This window comes from Tauraco erythrolophus, chromosome 1 (assembly GCF_009769465.1).
Source record: "Tauraco erythrolophus isolate bTauEry1 chromosome 1, bTauEry1.pri, whole genome shotgun sequence".
NCBI lineage: Eukaryota > Metazoa > Chordata > Aves > Musophagiformes > Musophagidae > Tauraco > Tauraco erythrolophus.
This window is the reverse complement of record NC_141465.1, coordinates 70,819,701-70,842,975: the sequence shown is the minus strand read 5'-3', so window position 1 is coordinate 70,842,975 and position 23,275 is coordinate 70,819,701. Positions and strand designations below refer to the sequence as shown.

The 23,275-nt window shown below is 38.2% G+C and overlaps 1 protein-coding gene across 1 annotated transcript in view; it reads left to right on the top strand.

Annotated features, from left to right (window-relative positions):
- The window catches only part of MYO16 (myosin XVI), a 296,257-nt gene that overhangs the window by 52,291 nt on the left and 220,691 nt on the right, over nucleotides 1-23,275 (top strand). Inside the window, exons 4-5 of the mRNA XM_086610862.1 lie at nucleotides 12,658-12,766; nucleotides 21,319-21,443. Coding sequence (XP_086466988.1) covers nucleotides 12,658-12,766; nucleotides 21,319-21,443 — 234 coding nt within the window. The remainder of the gene's footprint in view (nucleotides 1-12,657; nucleotides 12,767-21,318; nucleotides 21,444-23,275) is intronic.

Sequence of the window (23,275 nt, the reverse complement as noted above, 5' to 3'; positions counted from 1 at the left end):
AACATTGACTTCCCAAATCTAGAATAACTGGTGTAGAGTATGTGTGAAAAAGTAGGTAATTCAGTTCAGTGCAGAGCAATGTAAGATAAGGAGACTGGGATGCATAATGAAGTGTAGGAGTTAAAGACATGAATTGAAAAATAGTGGAAATTTTGATGTAGGGTTTTTTTTTTGTTGTTTTTGATAGTAAGCTTGAGTAAGATGTGATTGCAGTCTGCAAGGATGAAAGGCTAAAAAGATGTTGGAAAACATACATAAAAAACTGGAATATGAAAGCACAGGAAAAAAAGTGGCTTTTTATATGATGTCTGAATAGCAACTGCGTCCAGCTTTGTAAAAATCAAAGTTTATCAAATCAGACTTGCCTTAATTTAAAATTACTCTCACTAGAAACTATAGTATATTGCAAACTTTTAAAACGCAGTAAATAACATTTTTACAAAAAGTTAAAAGATGAAAAGTATTTGTTGAATTAAAATAAATACTGCAAGATTACTGATGTTTCATTTCTTGTGAAGAAGGATGTTCATTAAAATTATGAGAGTATTAGAAGTTGAGAAAATGTATTTTTGGGGATGAAGACCAGAGAATGGTAAGGGAATGATTATGGAGAGATGTTGCTGGGCAGGTGATAGGAAGACAATAGGTGCCCATCACCTCATTATTTACTGTGAAGATTACACTATATGAAAAACAGTAAAAAATCTGTCCGATAAAACACATAGATAAATCCTTGATTTGTTTAAATTTTCTGTAAAATTCTGACACTTTTCCAATATATACATTAATTGATTGAGAGCTTTTTATGCAAATAAACCTGGAATCTTATGCTTGTTTAATAGATAAATGTCAGCTGTGGTTATACTTGTATTGGTAGGGGTTATAAGTGTATATTTTCCTTTTCATATAAGCGATGAGAAAATTTGGCATGGGGTGTGTGTTTCCCTCATAGTTGTTTTAGGATACTGCAGTCCCACACAGCAAGTTATTGCTTTTAATAGCTGTAAGTTTTTGGTATCTGCTGCATTCCATCCATTACCCAAGCATAGGAAAACAACAAGCATAGGAAAACAACAGGATAATCTGCTTGTCTGGCAAGTTCTCTAATTATACTCTGGTGTTCTGAGAAGACAGTTCTTCTGTATTAAGATGACTGGCATACTAAACTTCCTAAATACATTTGGTATTTCGCACGATGACTTGTTTTTAAAGTGCATAGATTTAATTACTAACCAGCAGGACACTGTCACCCTGAGAGCAGATTAAGCTGCTATACAGTCCTTTCCCTGTACACTGGGAATATATTGATGTTATCAATCAGAACAATGAGTCTGTCTCATAACAAATATGCAAATTAACTGAGTTAAATTAGCAGTTTTGTACTCTTAGTTCCTTGCGTGAATTGAATGCCTTTATCTTTGCAGAAACTGTACACTGTACACAGATGTCATTTATTATGTACTGTTTAATCTCTTGCTTTTTATACCAGAGACATGTAGTACAGATTTTTCTTTATTTTTACTGTGCATGTATATACATTAACGTGTATTTATGTGTGTATGTAATCTCAAAATGGACTGGAGAATGAAAATCAGAACGTTTAGCATCTGTATTTTCCAAGTTACGTAAATACAATCACGGATATGAGAATGTGCATACATGGGAAGAAAAGACTAGCTTCCCACACAGAGGGAGTAAGGAGAAGACCAATATTTTAAACAGTCTTCAGTTTTGCCTCTAGTTAGGTTTTCTTCCATTTATGTTATTTAACTACTCCTCAAGATCAGCATCCAGTCTTCACTGAGCCATCAAAATCAGCTTCCTTTCTTTACTGCTCCATGTGGTTGTTTTGTTTGTTCTGCATTAAACAGCGGTGGATCAGGGTCAGAAACCCTTTGAGTGAGCTACTAGGCAGAACTATACCCAACTGTTTTGTCTGGAGTGTATGTGGGTATATATATATGTATATATGTACGTATGAATACTTCTCCATGTATATCATAGAATCATAGAGTAGTTTGGATTGGAAGGGACCTTAAAGATCATCTAGTTCCAATTCACCTTCTGTCAGCATGGACACCTTCCACTACCTCAGATTGCACAAAGCTCCGTCCAACCTGGCCTTGAACACTTCCAGAGATGAGGCATCCACACCCTCTCTAGGAAACATGTTCCAGTGCCTCACCACCCTCAGATCCTTGTATCTAATCTAAATCTCCCCTCTTTCAGTTTAAAGCCATTACTCTTAGTCCTATCAGTACACTCCCTTGTCAAAAGTCTATCTCCAGCTTTCTTTCAGACCCCTTTAGGTACCGGAAGGCTGCTAGAAGGTGTCCCCAGAGCCTTCTCTTCTCGAGGCGGAACAGCCCCAACTCTCTCAGCCTGTCTTCATAGGAGAGGTGCTCCAGCCCCTAGATCATCTTTGTGGCCCTCCTCTGGACTGACTCCAGCATCTCCAAGTCCTTGTTGTGTTGGGGGCCACACAGCTGAACGCAGTATTCCGGGGCGGGTCTCATGAGAACGGAGTAGAAGGGCAGAATCACCTCCCTCGACCTGCTGGCCACACTTGTTTTGATGCAGCCTAGGACACGGTTGGCTTTCTGGGCTGCCAGTGCACATTGCTGGCTCATGTTGAGCTTCTCATCCACCAACACCCGAAGTCCATTCTCCAGCCAGCCTGTACTTGTGCTTGGGATTGCCCTGACCCACGTGCAGGACCTTGTACTTGACCTTGTTGTGCCTCATGTGGTTCGTACAGGCCCACCACTCCAGCCTGTCAAGGTCCCTCTGGATGGCATTCCTTCCCTCCAGTGTGTCAACTATGCCACACAGTTTGGTGTTGTCAGTAAACTTGCTGAGGGTGCACTTGATCCCACTGTCCATGTCGCCAACAAAGAGATTAAACAATGCCGACCCCAACACTGACCCCTGAGGAACGCCACTGGTCTCCACTTGGACATTGAGCCATTGACCGCAACTCTTTGAGTGCAACCATCCAGCCAATTCCTTATCCTCTGAATGGTCCATCCATCAAATCTGTGTCTCTCCAATTTAGAGACATGGATGTCATGTGAGACAGTGTCAAATGCTTTGCTTTGCAAAGCATATGTGAACATCCATATGCATGCATATATATATATACACACACACACGGAACTCAGGAGGAAACATATTAGTAAAAGGTAATACTTGCTGTCCTATTTTCGTATTTGTGCCCTATACTTAGAAGTACTTTAGCTAATAGTCAGAGGATGCTTCCTATTCCTATTTTGCCTGCAATAAAATTGTGCCTTACTAACAATCCAATGTTGTGCACAAATGACAGTTCTTACTAACCCTAGGGACCGATCTTTTTATTTCCTAAAATATGAGATTTGGTTGACCTTATGTAATTACAAGCTTTATCAATGGTTATAAAATAACTTTTAACTGTAGTGTTGAATTTAAAGACTTTTTGTCAGGGAATTCTGAAGGCTCACTCCTCGCTGTGTGAAGGAGAATTTCCTTCTATTTGTTCTAAAAAGAAAAGGCAATAATTTCATAAAGTGACCTTTTGTTGCGGTACTGTGAGACAGGGACTAATCATTTTTTCTGTATGCCTGTCATAATTTTTAATCATTGCAACGAAAACAAAAATGAAAAGAAAATGTGCTTCTATACTGTTATCAGAGGCATTCAGTGCTCGAATAATTTTATTTTCTTCCATAAGCTCTGCTACTGACGGGGAGTGTGCAAGTCCCATGTGCACAAGCAGATGGGGAAATTTTAGTCTTTAGTCATCAATGCTCTTTGAAGGTTCCCTTCTAATTCCCTTTTCTTGCCAAATACTTTGAGAGCTGGCGATATCAAGTCGAATACCCATTCTTCTGTACTTCATCCACCCTTTTTGTTGACCTCATTCTGATCTTTTGCATTTTTGCTGCAATGTCGTAAAAACAGAACTGAATGCTGTTCTTGGCGAAGAGAACTTTTCTTTGTGATATCACGCAAATAGATTTTGCTATAATTTGTTATTGTCACTTTTTTAGTCTACCTCAACTTTCAGTATAAATACTAAATCATAGTGAGAAAATATATTCTGAGATTTATTCTCGATTTTTTCTTACTTTCACAGAAAATAGTTTCATTAAAAGAGTTAAAGTATGTCAGTTATTTTTGTGACATTCAAACTGGTCCATTCAATTAATATAATTATCCCATTTAAACTTTTGGTTTTTTGGTGTACTAAGCTAAACGAAGGAACTTCATGCTTTTAGCACCCTCCTGATACTCTATCACCTCATCTTTTTGCCTCTTTTCTGAGAAGCTCTCACTAAAACTGCGCAACAGGTGTTTTGGCCCAAGAGACGCCTCCATAAACATACAAACAAATAAGCAAACACACACAGATACTGTTTTCTTTTTGTCATGCTTGGCTTTGGAGGTAAGAATCATGGGTACATAATTCTTCACTAGCTGCACTTTAATATAGTTCCCTCCTCTCCCTCCTCCCCCCTCCCCCAATGCAAGGCAGTTTTTGGCAGGTAGGATATTGAAGTATTGATTTATGTTAAGACAAGTGCATATCTTGAGAGGAAGGTTGGTTCCTGTAATTTATGTTTGAATAAAGCTTATGTGCAGAGACTGGAGAATTGGATGTTTAAACTCGTGGCCAAGTAGGTGCCCTAGTACTGGATTTGAACATGTTCTGCCCATGATCCAAGCTTTTTGATGGAAGTCAGTGTCATGCCAAAAGCTCTATAGCTTCATTTGCCCTACACTGTGGTTAAGCTAAAGTGTCCCATCCCTGACCTCATATCTCACCAACAAGAGCAAGAGAAAAGATATTCTTATGGTCTCTTTCCTCATAGATTTAAAATCAGCAGTGATTACCTGTGAAGAAGACATATCAAGGCTGATACAATTAGTGTTCAAATTGTATGACAAAATTTTAGTCATGCCTTCAAGCTGCAGATTTTCACTGTGTTAAGAATGATTAGTTGAAGTTGTTGGAAAAATATAGACTGAAGTATGGTAGTGAAGAAACAGAACTGCATATAACAAAAATAATTCTGTGCTTCTAATTTATAATCAAACTAACTTGATGATTCTGCATGTTTTCGGAGATTTAGATGGGTGAAGAGAGGAAATAAAAATAATCCTTTGAGGTAAAGGTGAGTCAAGGAAACCAGACTTTGTTTAGCGTAGAAATTAAGACCTTAAATTCCAAGAAACCTTGGCAATGCGTACTAGGAGCCTGACTATGAAGAAGAACCATGAAAGCTGATTTGCCAACTAATTAAGACCCAAGTAAATATCTGTATGCATTTAGAATTAATAGAATGTTCCCAAATCCTTATGGATGTTGTAGTGCTAGGGCATGGAAATAGTGGTGACTTGGGAAATGTACATTATTTTTTGTTTGATAGCTTCTGGGTTAGTAGATCTTAACTTTTTATCTCCTAACTGTATGCTTAGTTGTATTTTACTTTGAAAAATGTTATTGAAAACATACTATACTTCTGCAGTGTTATCAGAAGTGTTCAGTGCTGGAACCGAATGGGATTTTATTTGCCTTTTACATGCCTTCCAGCTGATGGGCGGAATTTAAGTCCCTGCGGTGCACAAACAGATGGGAAAATGTTGGTCTTTAGTTTTCAGTCATCAGTGCTAATTCTTTTATCTTCTGAATGCATTAGTCGAACAGACTATGGCTGTCAAGCAATCTGTAATATGTGCCATGACAGTCTTTTTTTTTTTTTTAACTCTACTGAAAATCTTTTCTGTGAACCGACATTGCCTACATTCTATTAGTTTAAGGAAAAAATGCTTTATTCATGAATTAAATTATTATCAAAATGGTTGTGAAACTTTGATGATTTTAGAGTACTATTTTTATTATTTGTGTGAAGTAATTCAACAACCAAGAAGTACATTTTCAAGTATATTTGGGTATTTTGAAGGCATTGATGATCTTATGTGTGTATATCTATATGATGCTTTTTATAAACAGCCACTGTATTGGCACATTTCTTTATTCTTTCTTAACCAATGTGTCACAGAGGTTAAGATGTCTGGGATTTTTTGAACATTGTAACGTTCTTTATGCACATTAGCATGAGTCTGTAAATCCTAATTTCTGGATTGTAACAAAAAAGTCTGTTTTGACCAGGAGTTAAGTTGCATGTTCAGATTTTGGTGCCCTTTTCTGCAATGTGCAACCCAGAAGTGCCGTGAATTAAAGAACTTGTATTCACATGGCAACTGAAATACTTTACTTACACAAGGATGAGTGAATTTCCAACTTCTCTGATGGGTCTAGCATGAAGCCGTGAGGGAAAAAAGTAAGTAGTAATAGCACAGTATAAATTTATGTTCATACAAATATGTACATTTTAGCAATTACATAAGTGTATTGGCATAAATTTTTCGGCACTGAGTTATCTCCTGATTTCCTTTATAGTGTCTTTTTGGAGATCCACAATCTCTCCTCTTCAGTTTGTTTTATGTACCTGGAGGGCACTTACAAGGCTCTGAATTCAGCTTTGATTCTGTAGACTGTGTTGTCACAGACTTAAGGGATTGAGTTTTGTGTTTGTGCTTTTATGATGTGGGATCAGGCATGCCGAAAATGAATTCAAACCTTTACTTATATCACAAGTTAAGCTCATCCAGATGGCAGACAGCTCCTGCTACTTGTGAAAGAATGATTTTGGTAATGTGACAGGCATGGGTTTATAGACAGTAGCAACAAAGATTGCAGACAGCTGATCAACAGTATCTTTCCTCTGTGAGAGGAGGGAACTCCTGTTTCAAATGAGCTACAGGCTACCACTGAGTGAAGGTTATGGAAGAAGTCCTGTAGCTGGTGCACTGGGCCAGCCCAGTTTACAGAGCCATGCTTTCTGCAAGTCTGTTTGAAAAAGAGTGAGAGGTTTTTCCATTTGTATTAAAAGAGTTTGTTTTCATGACTGTGCCTTAACATGATGCCCTATTACAAGGGAAGTCAGCTGAGCAGGAGGATTTGTTCCCTTTGTTTTCTCTGCAGCTACACAAGCCCGTGTAAGACATGCCTGGAACATTTATTAGTGTTAAATTGCACCATGTTAACATTTATTAGTGTTAAGTTGCACCATGATAGATGCATTTAGATATTTTCAGTTGTTATTTTGATTTGTGATCTACAGATTTTACTTCTGAATTGCTGTATGGAGTTTGGTTTCTTGTTCAGATTATATTGCTAAGAGATACTCTGGAAAGAAGGGAAGAAAATATTTTCAGTTTGGAAATTCCTACATGATGAGACTGCTGTTTGCATTTCTTCAATACTTTTAAAAGTTCAGGTTTCAGTAAATAAGAATTTACCGAGGAAAACCTATTATTTTGGAAAAGTTATGCCTATATCTGGTATGCATTATGGTTAGAGGCGGTGGTGTTTGGAGGTGGAACTTAACTACCTGCAAGTAACTTAACTGCCTGAGAGAAATTAGAGTTTATTATTTGTAAAACATAGTACTTTGAAGCTCAAGTCATCAGTCTTGACTTACTGAAATTCCCATTTAATCAAAAATCAGGTGTGTCCCCTCAGGCTGCAGTGATGAAAACTATCCTAAAAAAGATGAAGAACAGGCTTGTGAAATGTTGCTTTTGTACAGCTGAAGTTTTAATTTCTTTGTTTTCCTTTCAGATATATAAAAGAGGCTGCTAGGGTTAGCTGTATAGCAGATATCCTTATTTGGGGAATGGTTTTCTATCAGTCTCTCTCCTGTCTTCCATAAAGGGAATATGTTGTCTTTTTTTCTTTTCTTTTGGCAGGCTGCATTAAGGGTCATTAAAGCCAAAACAGAAGCTAAAGCAGGTTTGAGGTGATGGTACTCTATGCCATGGACTATAATGGAACTTACCTATCTTTATAGATCATAGAATCATAGAATGGCATAGGCTGGAAGGGACCTTAGAGATCATCTAATCCAACCTCCCTGTCATGGGCAGGGACGCCTCTCAACTAGATCAGGCTACTCAAGGCTCCGTCTAACCTGGCCTTGAACACCTCCAGGGAGGGAGCATCCACAAATTCTCTGGGCAATTTATTCCAAAGTCTCACCACCCTCGTACTGAAGAATTTCTTCCTAAGATCTAATCTAAATCTTTTCTCCTTCGACTTAAACCCATTTCCCCTTGTCCTATCAGTGGACACTCTTGTAAAAAGTCCCTCCCCAGCCTTCCTGTAGGTTCCCTTCAGGTATTGGAAGTCTTCTCTTTTCAAGGCTGAACAATCCCAGCTCCCGCAACCTGTCCTCTTAGCAGAGGTGCTCCAGCCCCTGGAACATCTTTGTGGCCCTCCTCTGAACACGCTCCAACAGATCTGTGTCTCTCTTATGGTGGGGACACCAGAACTGGACGCAGTATTCGAGGTGGGGTCTCACAAGAGCAGAGTAAAGGGGGAGAATCACCTCTCTTGACCTGCTGACCACGCTTCTCTTGATACATCCCAGGATGTGGTTGGCCTTCTGGGCCGCATGAGCGCACTGCTGGCTCATGTTGAGCTTCTCATCTATAAACACCCCCAAATCCTTCTCTTCAGGGCTACTCTCAACCCACTCTGTGCCCAGTTTGTATTTGTGCCTAGGATTGGCCCGACCCAAGTGCAGGACCTTGCATTTTGACTTGTTGAAGCTCATGCAGTTTGCACTGGCCCATTTCTCAAGCCTATCAAGGTCCCTCTGTATGGCATCTCTTCCCTCAAGTGAGTCCACGGCACCACACAACTTGGTGTCATTGGCAAACTTACTGAGGGTGCACTCAATGCCATCATCCATGTCGCTGACAAAGATGTTGAACAGCACTGGACCCAGAACAGACCCCTGAGGAACACCGCTTGACACTGGTCTCCATGTAGACATTGCGCCATTGACCACAACTCTTTGAGTGGGACCATCCAGCCAGTTCTTTATCCACTAAGTGGTCCATCTGTCAAATCCTTGTCTCTTCATTTTAGAGACAAGGATGGCTTATAAATATTTGTGATCCCTCTTATGTTCTCCATGAAGCTAAGGGGAAGGAAAAATAAAAGTAAAAATTTAGAAATAGGTAAGCTGTAACTAGATTTCTAGTCCTGGATCTGCTCAGAGGAAGAGAGCTGGCTTTTTCATGGGCTTCTTTTGGCCTTTTGTTTTGGAACAGCAATCATTGCTTTACTCTGGAGTTGATAGAAATCAATTAACTATGTCCCAAAAAATCTTAAAAATCTGCAGTGTCATGGGCAAGGGTCTTCCATAAAGATTTATGTGGAAAAAGTTAAAATGAAAGTATTAAGACTGCAATCAACATTCTGAGAGACAATATCTAGGTTTAGTAAAATAGTTTCTAGTTGTTCTATACTTAAGAGAAAACCAAAGTAGTAACTCAGTTTGTGTGTGTCAGTTTGCTTCTTAGTAAGCAGGTAAACCCGGGTTACGATAGAAACAAGTAGGGAAACTGTCAATGGAGAATCTATAGTTGTAATCACTAAAAACCTCATTTGTTTTTTACCAGCTCTTCTAGTAACTAAGTTGTTATTTCTGTGAAATAAGTTCCTGCCTACAGAAAATCTGTTGTTGAAATGAGTTGGAAGGCAAACATGGTTTTGAACTGAGAGCAGCTGCTCAATCTCATTTAATCTTTTATTTCGTTGTCTACAGTATACTTATGTGGAGAAGTCATTGACTTTTTTTGAGCCCTGCCTTGAGAACCATTCCTGTTCTGCTTAACATCATGAATTTGTGAAAAATGAGATCCAGTGCTAATGACCTAAACCACAGCACTGTGCAGAGCAACTTCCTCCCTTTTGCTTTGTTAATGATTGAGAGTCAAACAAGTCCAATAGGAGCCACAAAAAGAGGAGCCAGCTAGATTTCTGGGATTTGGTATCTTGAATGAAAATTAGTGCAAGCCTTTGAGGTTGGAGAGCAAGATTGCATGGCATCATGGAGCCCATGAGCATGTGTGATTTCCTGAATGTGTCCTTGTTTGCAAGCAAATAGAGCATTATGTCCTGATGACTGTTGCTTTCTCTTTAATTGATAGTATACTAAGGACATTTGGAAGGATGTGCCATTTGCACAGCAACCATAGTAAACATGAGACCGTGCATATGTGTTCGTGTAAACCTTGGACATCCTTCAATGACCAAAACCTTTTAATGGAATTAATGTGAAGAAGTAGGTCAATAAAGGGGGAAAACTTAACTGCTTATGTTACAGTAAGTGAAATGCCACAAATGTTTTCTGAAGAACTACATTTAGTCTTGATCTACTAACATGGTTAATGTCACCTTATAAAAAGGAACAGTTTGTAAATCATGTGGTTGTATGTCAAAAAATGAAGAAAAAGTAAATTGTCCAAGCTGTTACTGAAAATATGCTAGCCTTTCCCTTTCCCTTTTGGAAACAATGTTTAACATAGAAGAGAGAAATACTATGTACATTTGGATGCATTTACACACATATAAATATATACATTTATATATATATATGGATTATGTGGAATGGATTAAAAATAGATTATTAATAGAAAGAATTTAATCTGAATTTAATCTGAATTTAATCTGAATTTTATCTGAATTTTATCTGAGTTTAATCTGTCAAAGATCTTTTGGTTTCTTAACTCAACAAGGAAGAAAATGTATGTAGGCTTGTTTTATTATTATCCTTCTGACTTCTGGCATTGCCTGGAGATTATTTACATGTAGGAAAGGATAGGTACCTCCAAGATTTTGTGCTTTTTTGTTGTACACATACAACACATACTAGATATGAAAATGTGTTGCTTCCTTGGTTCTACCATCACCGATAAACTCTCATGGGGCAGTGAGTAGAAAGCAAAATAGACAAAAATCTTGCTTCCTAGTAGTGGCACAAGCACTATAAATAGTTGTTAAACCTTCCTGCAAGATATTAGAATTTTCAAATCCATGGTTTATTTAGTTTTTGATCATCTTTTTAATTTTGTGTGGCAGGACAGGCAAGCAGAAGTCTATTTTCATAGCACTATAATTAATATAACATTTTATATCTTGTAAGTCTCTTTCCTTACAAGTCTCGTCCCATTCCTTTTCACTAAGCATGAGAGTCAATGTTTCTCATCTAATCTTATTTAGCAAATTAAAGGATCTGCATCTGATCTAAATTTGCTGTCTAGATTCCCCTTACAGTCAGTGCAGCAAGAGAGGCACTAATGGAAAGTGGTATACCTTGTAGCAGGATAGGTTATTTTGCAGTGTTGGATGTGGTCTAGTAGAAGACCTGAGGTGTCTGAGATAGCTGAGTTGAGTAATTTTTTGATGCCTGTCTGTCCACTCATCACTGTGATGGGAACCCAGGAGATCACCTCAGACTAGCAGTCCAACTTCAACATCTTAAGTTTGATGACATGAAGCCCACATGAATTTGCTCGTTTTTCATTTCATACTTCACTCTGAGCCAGGAGCTGAGCCGATTAGGAGTTTTTCTTTGATACAGTACTTACAGAGTAAGCTCCTGAAAGAAGCAGTCATACCTTCTATTAATAATTCCTTATTACCATTGACCTCTGTTGCTATGATTTTAAGAAAGACTGCCCTTGGTACCCCTCATTTTTATTGGCTAAACTTTTTATCGTAGGAGCTGGTAAGAAAAGTAATTAGATCTACCAGAGGTCACTCTTATTTCATAATTCCTTGCAGTTAAAAGCCATAGAGAGAACACTTGAAATGAGTTAAAGTTATGGCCTCTTAAAAAAGATACATTACATTTCACTGTAATGTAAACTTTTATGTCCACCAGACGCTTATAATATTTTCAAGGATAAGATGAGAACTTTCTTATTTAAAAAAAAAAAAAGAATTGAAATTGCCCTTCATAGTGCAAGTTCTTACACTAACAATATTTAATGTAGAAAATACAAGTTTTATTATTGTGCTGGTGGTTTCTTTTCAAGTTTCTCACGAAGCCCTTCCCCTCCTAAGTACTCCTTTTAGTTGTCTATCTTTTATATTGAATTTTGAATGAAACTTGTAGAAATGTCAAGTTGGCTCCTTTAGGGACTGCAGTTGAAATCATCCGGCTCACTTTCATTGTCTCCAGTTAGTGACAAATGGCAATTTTATTTAGCAAGGGATGGTTCTTTTTGAGTTTGGATTGATGGATGAGGCCATAAGAGCTTGGGCCAGCTGACAAGGTTACCCCTACCAGCTGTCTACCCATCCCTGCTGCATGAGTGTCTGTCTGTGCTGCTTGTCAGTCAGCTTTTGGGCCGCTGCTGTTTACTGTGTAGTGTTTTAAAGCACGCTGTAATCGGTGACAGTTTACTTTAAAATGCTATGCCGCAAATGGCGGCGGTTCCAAAACTCACTGATGAGCAGCTCAGACATCTGTGCAGTAAAGACAGGCTGGACAGCTACAAACAGTGTCAAACAATCCTGCTACAAACAGTGTCAGCTGGCCTAAGCAAAGCCAGCCCTTTCTGACAGTCAAGAGTCCTTTATTTTGTCTTTGCTTTTTTGTATGTTTTGATTTAGTTTGGTTTGTTTCAGATTGTAATCAGGCTGCTGTCCAAGAACCCCAGCTTTGAAATGTTTTTGAATGGGAACATCTAAGAACCCTAGTAGTGTTTTGAGATTTCACTACAAAATCCTCAAATGTTTTTAATTCTTGTCTCTAGGCTGGAGCAAATGTGCTGCTGCAAGATGTTAATGGGAACATTGCACTTGATTATGCCATAGAAGGGACTGAATCTAGCAGCATCCTTCTGATGTACTTGGAAGAAAATGGTAAGTCAGCTCTTCAGCTTCTGGAATGTTTTTATTGAACATGACACAAAAAAATGAAAAGGATGGATATTGATTTGATGTAAGTCAGCACTGAAGCCTGTGGAACTATACTAGTTTGGAGATAAAGGGGAGTAAGGATTTAGAGTCATAAAAGTTTTCAGTACATTTAGATTGGAATAACTAACAAAGGTTAGTGGCAGTGCTCGTTGTCAGATCTGCTTTTATGCATTCATATGGACATGTTAGAATGCAAATTCAAAGCAGAAAAACTGCAGTAGTGCAGAAGCTTTTAAAACAAAAAATTTAACAGTGTGAGGACCAAGTTTCACATATTGTTTAATTTCCTATGTGAGTTATGTATAGCCTCAGAATATTTTTTTTTCCAGTGACAGACTGTTAAATAAATAAATCTCTGCAAATCATCTGAATGGAAATGTATATGAAACTTGGTCACGTAGTCAAAAATATTAGTGTTGGTTTTGTTTTGTATTGAGAAAATTAGATTTCTCTTATGAAGTATGCTTAATATGTTACAAATGACAGGACCAGTGTTGAAAAAAAGGGTTTGTTATTCACCAGTTCCAAACTTAGATTAAGAATTCTGAAGTGAGATTTCTAGCGTTGCTTTTGACTATAATAGGTTGCCTTAACATTTTATGTGGCTTATCATAACACTGAGAAAAATGTGGTAAGTAGAAATACTGAGCAGTAATGTAAAAATGTGTAATTTCAACATTGCCTCCATGTAAGAAGTCTGTTTTAACATAAACTAAAGTTATATCCTGTTAATGAGCACTTAAAAGAGAAATTGACTTAGACTGGCAAGGAAATCATGCTCGGTGTCAGGTCCTATACTGTTAGTCCATGGTACATCCAGTGTATAACACAGGTATATTTCATAATTTTCCTTCCTTGGTGCCTGGCAGCATCTTCACAGCTCATAAACTCTGGTTTTGGATTTTTCTAATAGCAAGACAGGTATTAGCTTCTAAAAACTTGAATGTCTTGCAAAATGCAGGTATTGGAATCTAAATGCTCCAAATACGTTGGCTGGTAAGTTATTTAACATGTAGCATACAACAAGCATTTAGCATACAACATTATGTAGTCTGGTTACTTGCAATTATTAGTGTGAATCTGTCAGAAAATGCTTCCTCTCTCCTTCGTTTGTCTCTTTTTTTGTTTGGTTGCAAAATGAAATAGATTTGGAAAATAAAAAGGTTAAAAAAGATATACTAGTTTCTTGGCAAAGTGTCTATGTTGAAGGAACTTATGTGGAACAGTGGATTTTTATGGCTCTAATGTTATATCCTATATGAAACACCATCTTCAGCCTGCGGTGGTGTGAAACACCCACCTGTAGTCTCACCCTTTAAATACAATGTATAAGGCATATTTTCCCATTCTCTGTACTTCCCTGTATTCATAAAAGGTTTCCTTAATATTCTCCATTCAGTTGTGTAGCCAGATTTACAAAGTTAAGAAGAGATTGCTGTGTGAAATAGACTATACTCTAATCACTGCCTCTAAGTGCAGAGTTCCCAGAGAAAAATAAAATCAAGGAAAAATACAGCATCGAATTGCATATTTAGGAAAGTGGTGGAAATAGCTTAACTGTATGATGAGAGTTTGAGCAACCTGATCTAGTGGAAGGTATCTCTGCACATAGTGTGGTGGAACTGGATGATCTTTAAGGCCCCTTCCAGCCCAAACCATTCTATGATTCTATGATATTTGATCATGTCCTAGGAGCACTCAGAAGCCTAGTGTGCTCCTGAGCTCCAGGATTTTATTGGGGTTGATTTATCTAAATCATGTGTCTGGTAGTCACTCTATAGCAAACCCTCCTTAGAGCAAAACAGATTACCCAGGGCCATACTGGGTTGGAGATTCCACAGTCTCTCTGTCCTGCCATTCCAGTGCTGAGCCACTTTCATGTCATTTTTTTTAATTATTATTTTCAGTTGAAATTTTCTTTATTGCAACTTATACCTGTAGCCTCTTGTCCTTTCATTGTTTACCTCCAGGAAGTGTCTCCCTTCAGAGATTAAATGAAAACATTAGGAAGTGTAAAAAGTTTGTTTGTTTGTTTTTTCACCGTGTGTCCTGTTTGATTCTGAACCTGGTTGGTTATTGGAATCATTGAGAAAAACCATGTGGCACCTTTCATAAGCTTTATTCAGATTAATATCAGCGTTATGGTTTAAGGTAAAGCTTTTGGTGTATTAATGCCATTTAAAAAATACCAAACTTTAAATGACTTGTAGTATGTTCTCTTTGGTTTTAGAGGCAGAATGTTCTACTGTAGAAGTGTGCCAGTGAAACTCTGATTATGGTGTATGATCCTTATGTTTCCTCCTTTTCCTTCAGGGTGTTTTAAATATTTAATGCTTTGAAGAATAGAATGTAACATTTTTGTTTACTTCCTTTCTTGGTACTTATTTGCATAATGGATTAGATGACTCAGATATAAACTACAAATGAGTGGTAGATATTTCTTTGTTATGTATTTGACAAGTGACAGGAGGTGACACATTCACTGTGTAATTTGTTTCCAAAAAAGAGGTATTCCCTTTTGTCCTCCAAGATCTCAGGCTTCGGCTTTCAATAAGATAACTGTGCATTCCAAGAACATCAGCCTTGTTATTTAACTGAGAAAATAGTATCTGGATATTTACTACTTCCTTTTTTTTTTTTTTTTTTTAAGAACTGTCTAAGTGTCTTGCACATCTGAAAGCAAAACAGTGTCTTTCTTGTCTATTGTATAGTGAGAGTTTAGGCACTAGCAGATCATTACAAAACCAAAAGAAAACCATCTGTTGTGAATTTTTTTTTTTCAAGAATGGCTATATTTGAATAACATATCTACCTGAAGATATAGATGACTTTTCTTTTTCTACTATGACACAGGTACAGAAAAAAAATGTAACAACTTTTCTACAAAGTATTTGTTTTGTTTTTAGAAATTCGTTTTCTGTGGGGTAAATGAATTTAAAATAGCTGGTTAAAGGTCATTGACCTTTGATGGTAATAGAGATTTCATGTACTTAATCAAAATCCGTTATAGTATTCCAAGCTGTGTGAATAATGGATCTGTTTTGTTCTTTGAATATTAAGGGAATCATATTCAGGTGTCTCAGAAAACTGTATATAGAGCCAAAATCATGTGCATGTCCTATCCATTCAGGCAGCTTTTTATAGTTTAAATTAGTTAAAATATTGTACAGATATCACAAAAATAGAACCTGGTTTATTAAATCCTTACTAACAACTGGATTAAGTCTTACTTCTCAGCTGCAAAGTAGAAGAAATCTTATTTGAGTACGGTGGGGCTGTGCCCTGGTCAGCAAAGACACTGCCCTGCCTGCCCTGTGTTCACACTCAGGTCCTGGCTTCCTGGTGTGTGTTTTACTTATCTCTCACAAAAACATCCAACCATAACATATTGAGAACTTGCAGAGAAATCCTGAGTATAGAAATACCATATGGGATGAGCTCATTTCATACATGATACCTATTGCAAGTAACCAGGGGCAATGACACACTTGTTTTGCTTCTGTGTCCTAGTGTTAATATTACAAATAAACATGCCAGACATATCCACAAATGAATGCTGTAGTATTAAACCTTGAGATTTACAAGCCTGTTAAAATAAATTACAAAAATTATTTTTATTTTCATAGAATCATAGAATGGTTAGGGTTGGAAGGGACCTCAAGATCATCTAGTTCCAACTCCCCTGCCACAGAGAGGGACACCTTCCACTACATCAGGTTGCCCAAAGCCTCATCCAGCCTGGCCTTGAACACTTCCAGGGATGGGGCATCCACAACTTTTCTGGGCAACCTGTTCCGGTGCCTCACCACCCTCAGAGTGAAGAATTTCTTTTTTAGATCTAACCTAAATCTACCCTCTCTCAGTTTAATGCCATTACTGTTAGTCCTATCACTACACGGCTTTCTCAAAAGTCCCTCTCCAGCTTTCTTGCAGACCCTTTTAGGTACTGGAAGGCTGCTAGAAGGTTTCCCCGGGGAGCCTTCTCTTCTCCAGACTTAACAAGCCGAACTATCTCAGCCTGTATTCATGGGGGGGGTGCTCCAGCCGTCAGATCGTCTTCATGGCCTTCTCGGGGCTCCCTCCAACAGGTCCATGTCCTTCTTATTTTGGTGCCGCAGAGCCACATGCAGTATTTAGTCAGTACTTCTGCAGGGAATTAGAGGTGTAGACCTCAGTAGTTTTGCAAGTATGCATTCTTCTGTAGATACTGAAAATACTGGCTTCCCTTCTCACATAATAAATGTTGAAATATATCTATTCATATGCTGACCTTTGGATTCAGATGCACATAATGCCAAGCGATATGCACAAGAACTACTGAACAAGGTAGTTTAACAGATATAATGCTCTTTACAAAGCTATCTAGTAAGCAGCCAGAAAGTCATTCTAAAACTTTAAGCAAATAAAGCTGCATAAAGGAATAGCTACACCTGAATATTTTGATGAATGAAAATTAATATTTCAAGAATGATACCAAGGGTTTTTTTTCCTCATTGATTGTTTGTGGACATGTCTATCCTATACTATGCTGCACAGGAGAAAAATAGAAATTCTAAACAATGGTATCCTCAGAACTACAGAAGGGTACAGACAGGGTCATCACACTTGCGGTGAAAAGAGCCTTGCTGTGTTTACAGCTCTGTGCAGGAAGGACAGATACAGAAAGAGTGAGAGAAGAGGAGAGATTGACTTCTCAAAGCTATTGCACGTTTTTAATGTACATTTGTATTTGCAAGACATGATGATGTTGACCTCTCCTAAAGACTGTTAAGCCCATTGGAAAATGAAATGTGCAAGTTACAGAAAGAGCAGCTGCTGGGTGTGTGTAACGGGTGTTTCCCAAAGTGTACACCTTTGTGCTGGTCACTGTAACTGTGTTCCCCTCGCAGATGGAGAGACTTCTTAGTACTGGACGTTTCTGAGGAAAATATTTTGTATACCAATTCTCAGTTCTGTTTGCCATGTATTTCTTCATGACTGCAACTTTTGAAAGTTACTTTCGTCCTTTTTATCTGAGATTTTTCCATTCCTTTGGGTTGTCAGTTCTATAACCATATGCCAGAGAGGGTGAGGCAGCCAAAGCACATGAAATGGCCTTGTCAGGTGTTTTTCTTAAACAGTGAGAAGTAATACATTTTGTAGCTTTTAGGTTATGCTCCTGCCTGTCATCAGCACTGATACTCATCACCAAATGCTGTGCCCTGCAGGGTCACTACTGTTTTAACTGTTCCTTCTTCATCTCATCTCCTGCAGAATTTGTGAGCGTATAGCTCGTGTTCTGATTTTACAGTGTACTTGGAGCATATTTTCCATCCTATGCCTTTCTTTTTGACTTTTCCTTTCTTAAAATGTGAATCCATTCCCACAGTACATGCCAATTTGGTTTTCTTCCTCTATTTATTCATGCTGGATGTCGTCCCATTTCAGCTGAATATCTAAACCACATTTCCCCTTTGAATAGCAATGTGAAGGTCATTCTTTGATTCAGGCAGCAAGAGTTACTTACTCTATGAGTAATATTTTGTTGTTCCATCTAAACTCATGAAAAGTATCATTCCTTGGGAAGGGAGAGTGGACTCTTCAGAATTACATACTTGATTAAGCGAACGCAGTTACTGACCAGGTCTCCTTGTCTGAGCCTCAGAGAATGATGCATGTCCACACTTGGTAAAGCTGCTTCTCAGCTACCTGCTGGAGAAGCCTTTACTCCGAAGCAACTGACATTGTCTACCTGGACTTGTCCAAAGCGTTTGATACTGTCCCACATGACATCCTTGTCTCTAAACTGGAGAGACATGGATTTGACAGATGGACCACTCGGTGGATAAGGAATTGGCTGGATAGTCACACTCAAAGGGTTGTGGTCAATAGTTTAATGTCCAAGAGGAGATCAGGGACGAGTGGTGTTCCTCAGGGGTCAGTACTGGGACCAGTGCTATTTAACATCTTTGTTGGCGACATGGACAGTGAGATTGAGTGCACCCTCCACAAGTTTGCAGATGACACCAAGCTGTGTGGTGTTGTGGACACACTGGAGGGAAGGGATGCCATCCAGAGGGACCTTGACAGGCTGGAGAGGTGGGCCTGTGAACCTCATGAAGTTCAACAAGGCCAAGTGCAAGGTCCTGCACATGGGTCGGGGAAATCCCATGCACAAGTACAGACTGGCCAGAGAATGGATTGAGAGCAGCCCTGAGAAAAAGGACTTGGGAGTGCTGGTGGATGAGAAGCTCAACATGAGCCAGCAATGTGCACTGGCAGCCCAGAAAGCCAACTGTATTCTGGGCTGCATCCAAAGAAGCGTGGCCAGCAGGTCGAGGGAAGTGATTCTGCTCCTCTACTCTGCTCTTGTGAGACCCCACCTGGAGTACTGCGTTCAGCTCTGGAGTCCCCAACACAAGAAGGACATGGAGCTGCTGGAGCGAGTCCAGAGGAGGGCCACGAAGATGATCCGAGGGCTGGAACACCTCTGCTATGAAGAAAGGCTGAGAGAGCTGGGGCTGTTCAGCCTGGAGAGGAGAAGACTCCGGGGAGATCTTGTAGCAGTTTTCCAGTACTTAAAGGGGACCTACAGGAAAGCTGGAGAGGGACTTTTTACAAGTGTATATAGTGATAAGACAAGGGGCAATGGCTTTAAACTGAAAGAGGGTAGATTTAGATTGGATATAAGAAAGAAATTTTTCCCTGTAAGGGTGGTGAGGCACTGGAACAGGTTGCCCAGAGTAGTTGTAGATGCCCCATCCCTGGAAGTTGGATGGGGTTATCCTCATCCAACATGGCCAGGCTGGATGAGGTGTTGAACAACCTGATGTAGTGGAGGGTGTCCCTGCCCATGGCAGGGGGATTGGAACTAGGTGATCTTTGAGGTCCCTTCCAACCCTAACCATTCTATGATTCTATGAATAGGATGTCAGTACAGTCTACTTTTGGGTAATTATCTAATTTAAGCTATCAATATCATATATATCTTTGTCTGAATTGCATTTATGTGAAAGATCACAGGTTTTAGTCTAGATACCGAGAACATCTAATTTTCTCCAGCTTAGGTTTATATTTTTGTTTTACGTTTGGTGTCATTTATTATTATTTAGGTGACAGGTGTGAAAATGTGAGGATAAGTGAATGTGGCCAGCAAGCATTCACACTCTGAACATTTCACCTCAGAGCCGAAACTCTCAGAAGTGCTGCAGCCAAATAAAATTCAGAACATAAAGCAGTGTGTACAATAGCATGTTAGAGAAAGAATATGAATGGGATCCTTTGCTGAACTGCATATGGTTTACTCATTTATTCGAGTTTCAGGATAGATTAAAAATAAGAGCCTTGAAATATGCTTTTACTGTGAAATGTGCTTCAGTTGTTTTATTAATGTAAAAAACTGCAAGAATTGTCAAAGATAAAATGTAAAATGCATTATTCAAGCAAAAATATTTAAGTTAAATACAAGTTAATTAAATTAATTTATTATTTGTCACTTTTCAGCTCACTGACAAATATGGAAGAGACCCAAGAAATCGTTTATTCATATGTTTTTTATTAAGTCATGGCCAGGGCACAGAGAAAGGATTTTATACTCAAACTACATTTCCTATGTATGGACGTAAGTGACCACGTGAAGATAGGAGCAGAAGAATAAAGCCCTAAATTTTGGTTAGATATTCCAATCAAGCCACAGCCAGTTACTAATTTAACCACTTAGCAATTTTATTGTACCCTCTGTTTCTAATTTTAAATCGCTTCAGTCTGGAGGCCATGCTTTCTTTTGGTTATAGACTGCCTTGCTTATCTTCCTTTTAAAGCTGTACTTTGACAACTGTTTCTTTCAGCAGCAATGCTGACACCAGCAATCCCGCACCCTTCATTCCTTTCTTCCCCTCCCATTTGTTGCTGCCTCCATACCATATTTTCTCTTGGTTTATGGGGCCTTGCAATGGTCTAGGCTCAGCTGGAGAACTAATCTCAGTTAAAAATAACCCAGGCAGATAAAAAACGTGTTGTTTTAGTGTTATTTGCTTCACTTCATGATCTCTCAAGCAGTTGGGCTGGCAGATTTGAGAATCTGGTCTGGGCACTCTGGTGTATACACAGGGCTGAAAGAATGCATCTAAACCCAATTTTTGTTAAATAAGACTCAAACACTTAAGTGGCATCCTTAAGTGTTACTTTTTTTCCCATTCACAGCTATTTTCACAATTCCAGTGGATTTAATGACATTACAACTCCTTTACCTACAACTACTCTTGCCAGTCAGTAGGGGATTAGGCTTATTTGTTCGATGCTGCTGACTGACATTAAATCATCCATGTAGTGACTGATAAATAAAGATATGATTAAACTTTTTGGTAAATAGAAGTAAGTAAACAAATTCTAGAAATACACACTGAAGTCTAATTAAATGTTGCTTAAACATTTACAAACCCAGAACACAAAATCACATATCTATTCTTTATTGATGAATGAAATAGCAGAAGGTTTTAGCCTTTTCTTTTTTCCAGGTGTAGAGCTGAATTCATTGCGCCAAATGAAGATACAGAGACCTATGACAATGCTTACAGATGTCCGACAGCTCATATCAAGTGGAGGAAGCGTGAATCAAAAGAATGATGAAGGAGTAACCCTGGTGAGTGGGAATATGTGGTCATCACCCTTTGAATATGCATGTACTGCAACTGTGTACTGGTGAGCATGTTTGCAAGGCCATTCTCTAAGAAGCGAAATGAGATTATGCAAGATTTTGGTTCTCATCTGGCCTTTGGAAAATAGAGATGTCAATGCCATGCATAGTACAGATTTTAAAATAGACTAGTGCAACCTCTATGCCTTAATGACAACTTTCTTACTCTTAGCCACTGAATATTCGACACAAAAATTAATAACAAAAAAAATATTGGCACTGTAGTTTAGAATTGCAGCAGATGCTTGTGGTCTCTGACATTCTGTATAAATGAAACTTCACTCAGTGATTCCCGTTTTAGGCTCGTATCTCCTGGCTGAGCCAGGCTAAAACACTGTTTCGTGAAGCTATCGGGTCTTGATTCAGTGTGAAGTAGCATCCACCAAATCAGTGGATAGGTATTCCTACTCCTAAATTTGCATGTCATTTGTAGTCACTGGGTCTCATTATACTTTTTTCTGCTACTAGATCTTCTAGCTTTTTGGGTTTTTTTGGATCACTACTTCTTCAACTGTCAAATAATTTTAAAATTAATGTTATAAAATAATTTTTAAATTAATGTATTTTTCCCTAGATAGCATGTCCATGGAATGCTGTCTTTACATATAAAATCTTCAACATCATTGTCAATCAATAAATGGTCATTAACAGCATTAAGATACTGAATAACTTCTTAAAATTCTTTCATGTTTTTCTGCAAATACTGTACCAAAATAATTATTTCAGCATTTATGCTGAATTACATTGCATAATACTGAATTAAGACACTGAATCATTAGTATTTAATTCCATGTTTTCTACCTGTGTAGTGTTTACACTATAACTGAAAAAGTGAGCAGTCTCATATCTGAGATTGTTGAATCCAGTCACGGACTGGATGTGGCCATGACTTTTGAGATGCCCACCCCAAGGCAGTTAACTGAAGTTAAAACCAGAAGGGAAGCAGGGAAGGGGTGAAAGAAACAATGCAACATTTACTTTCATTCATAAAAGTATTAATTTAACTTCCAATTTTCTGATACATTTAAACTATGCTGCAAAATCACAGTAAAATGCAAAGTAATTTCTGTTGTACTTTACTCTTATTGCTACTTTACTCTGAATTGGCTTAGTTGAATTGAGTTCTGAGCTTACCTAAGTGTCATTGTATAAAAACTTTTCTGTAGTTATCTGGAATAGTTGAAATACATGTCTGAAATGTGTTTAAGAGCACTGCAGATACTGGGAGAAAAGCATTGTGGATAGTTTGGGTTTTGTTGTTTACTTGGTGGGATGTGGACAAAGGGGACGTTTTTTACATGAACAGTTTTTATGTTGAACTTTGGTTTTTTGAACTTCTTTCATAGTCTTGGAACAAGTAGCTACAGAGTGGATCACTTTGCTTTTGTTTGAGATTTCTATTATGTGAAACTTTTGTCTGACAAACTGATGGGAAATCCAGAATTTGTTAAACTGCTCTGTTTCTATTCATGAGTGTGGAGTCAGCCAGTCTGTGATAGCTGTATGTGTGTCAAAGGGTTCTGGGAATATTTTTTTGTTGCTCTACATCTATTTGTACAGAAAAAACAACAAATGTCTCAGCTGCAAGTAGCAAATGAGATTTGTTTTCTCTTTGTAGAATATATCTAAGTCCATGTGTAAGTTAACATGAATCAGGAAAAAAATTGATGCCATAAATGTATAAATGCACACATTCTCATAGATTCGTAGCACATACGTATGTGTACATGCAATACAGGCACAGAATAATATATAGCAAAATTAATTTTTCTGCTAAA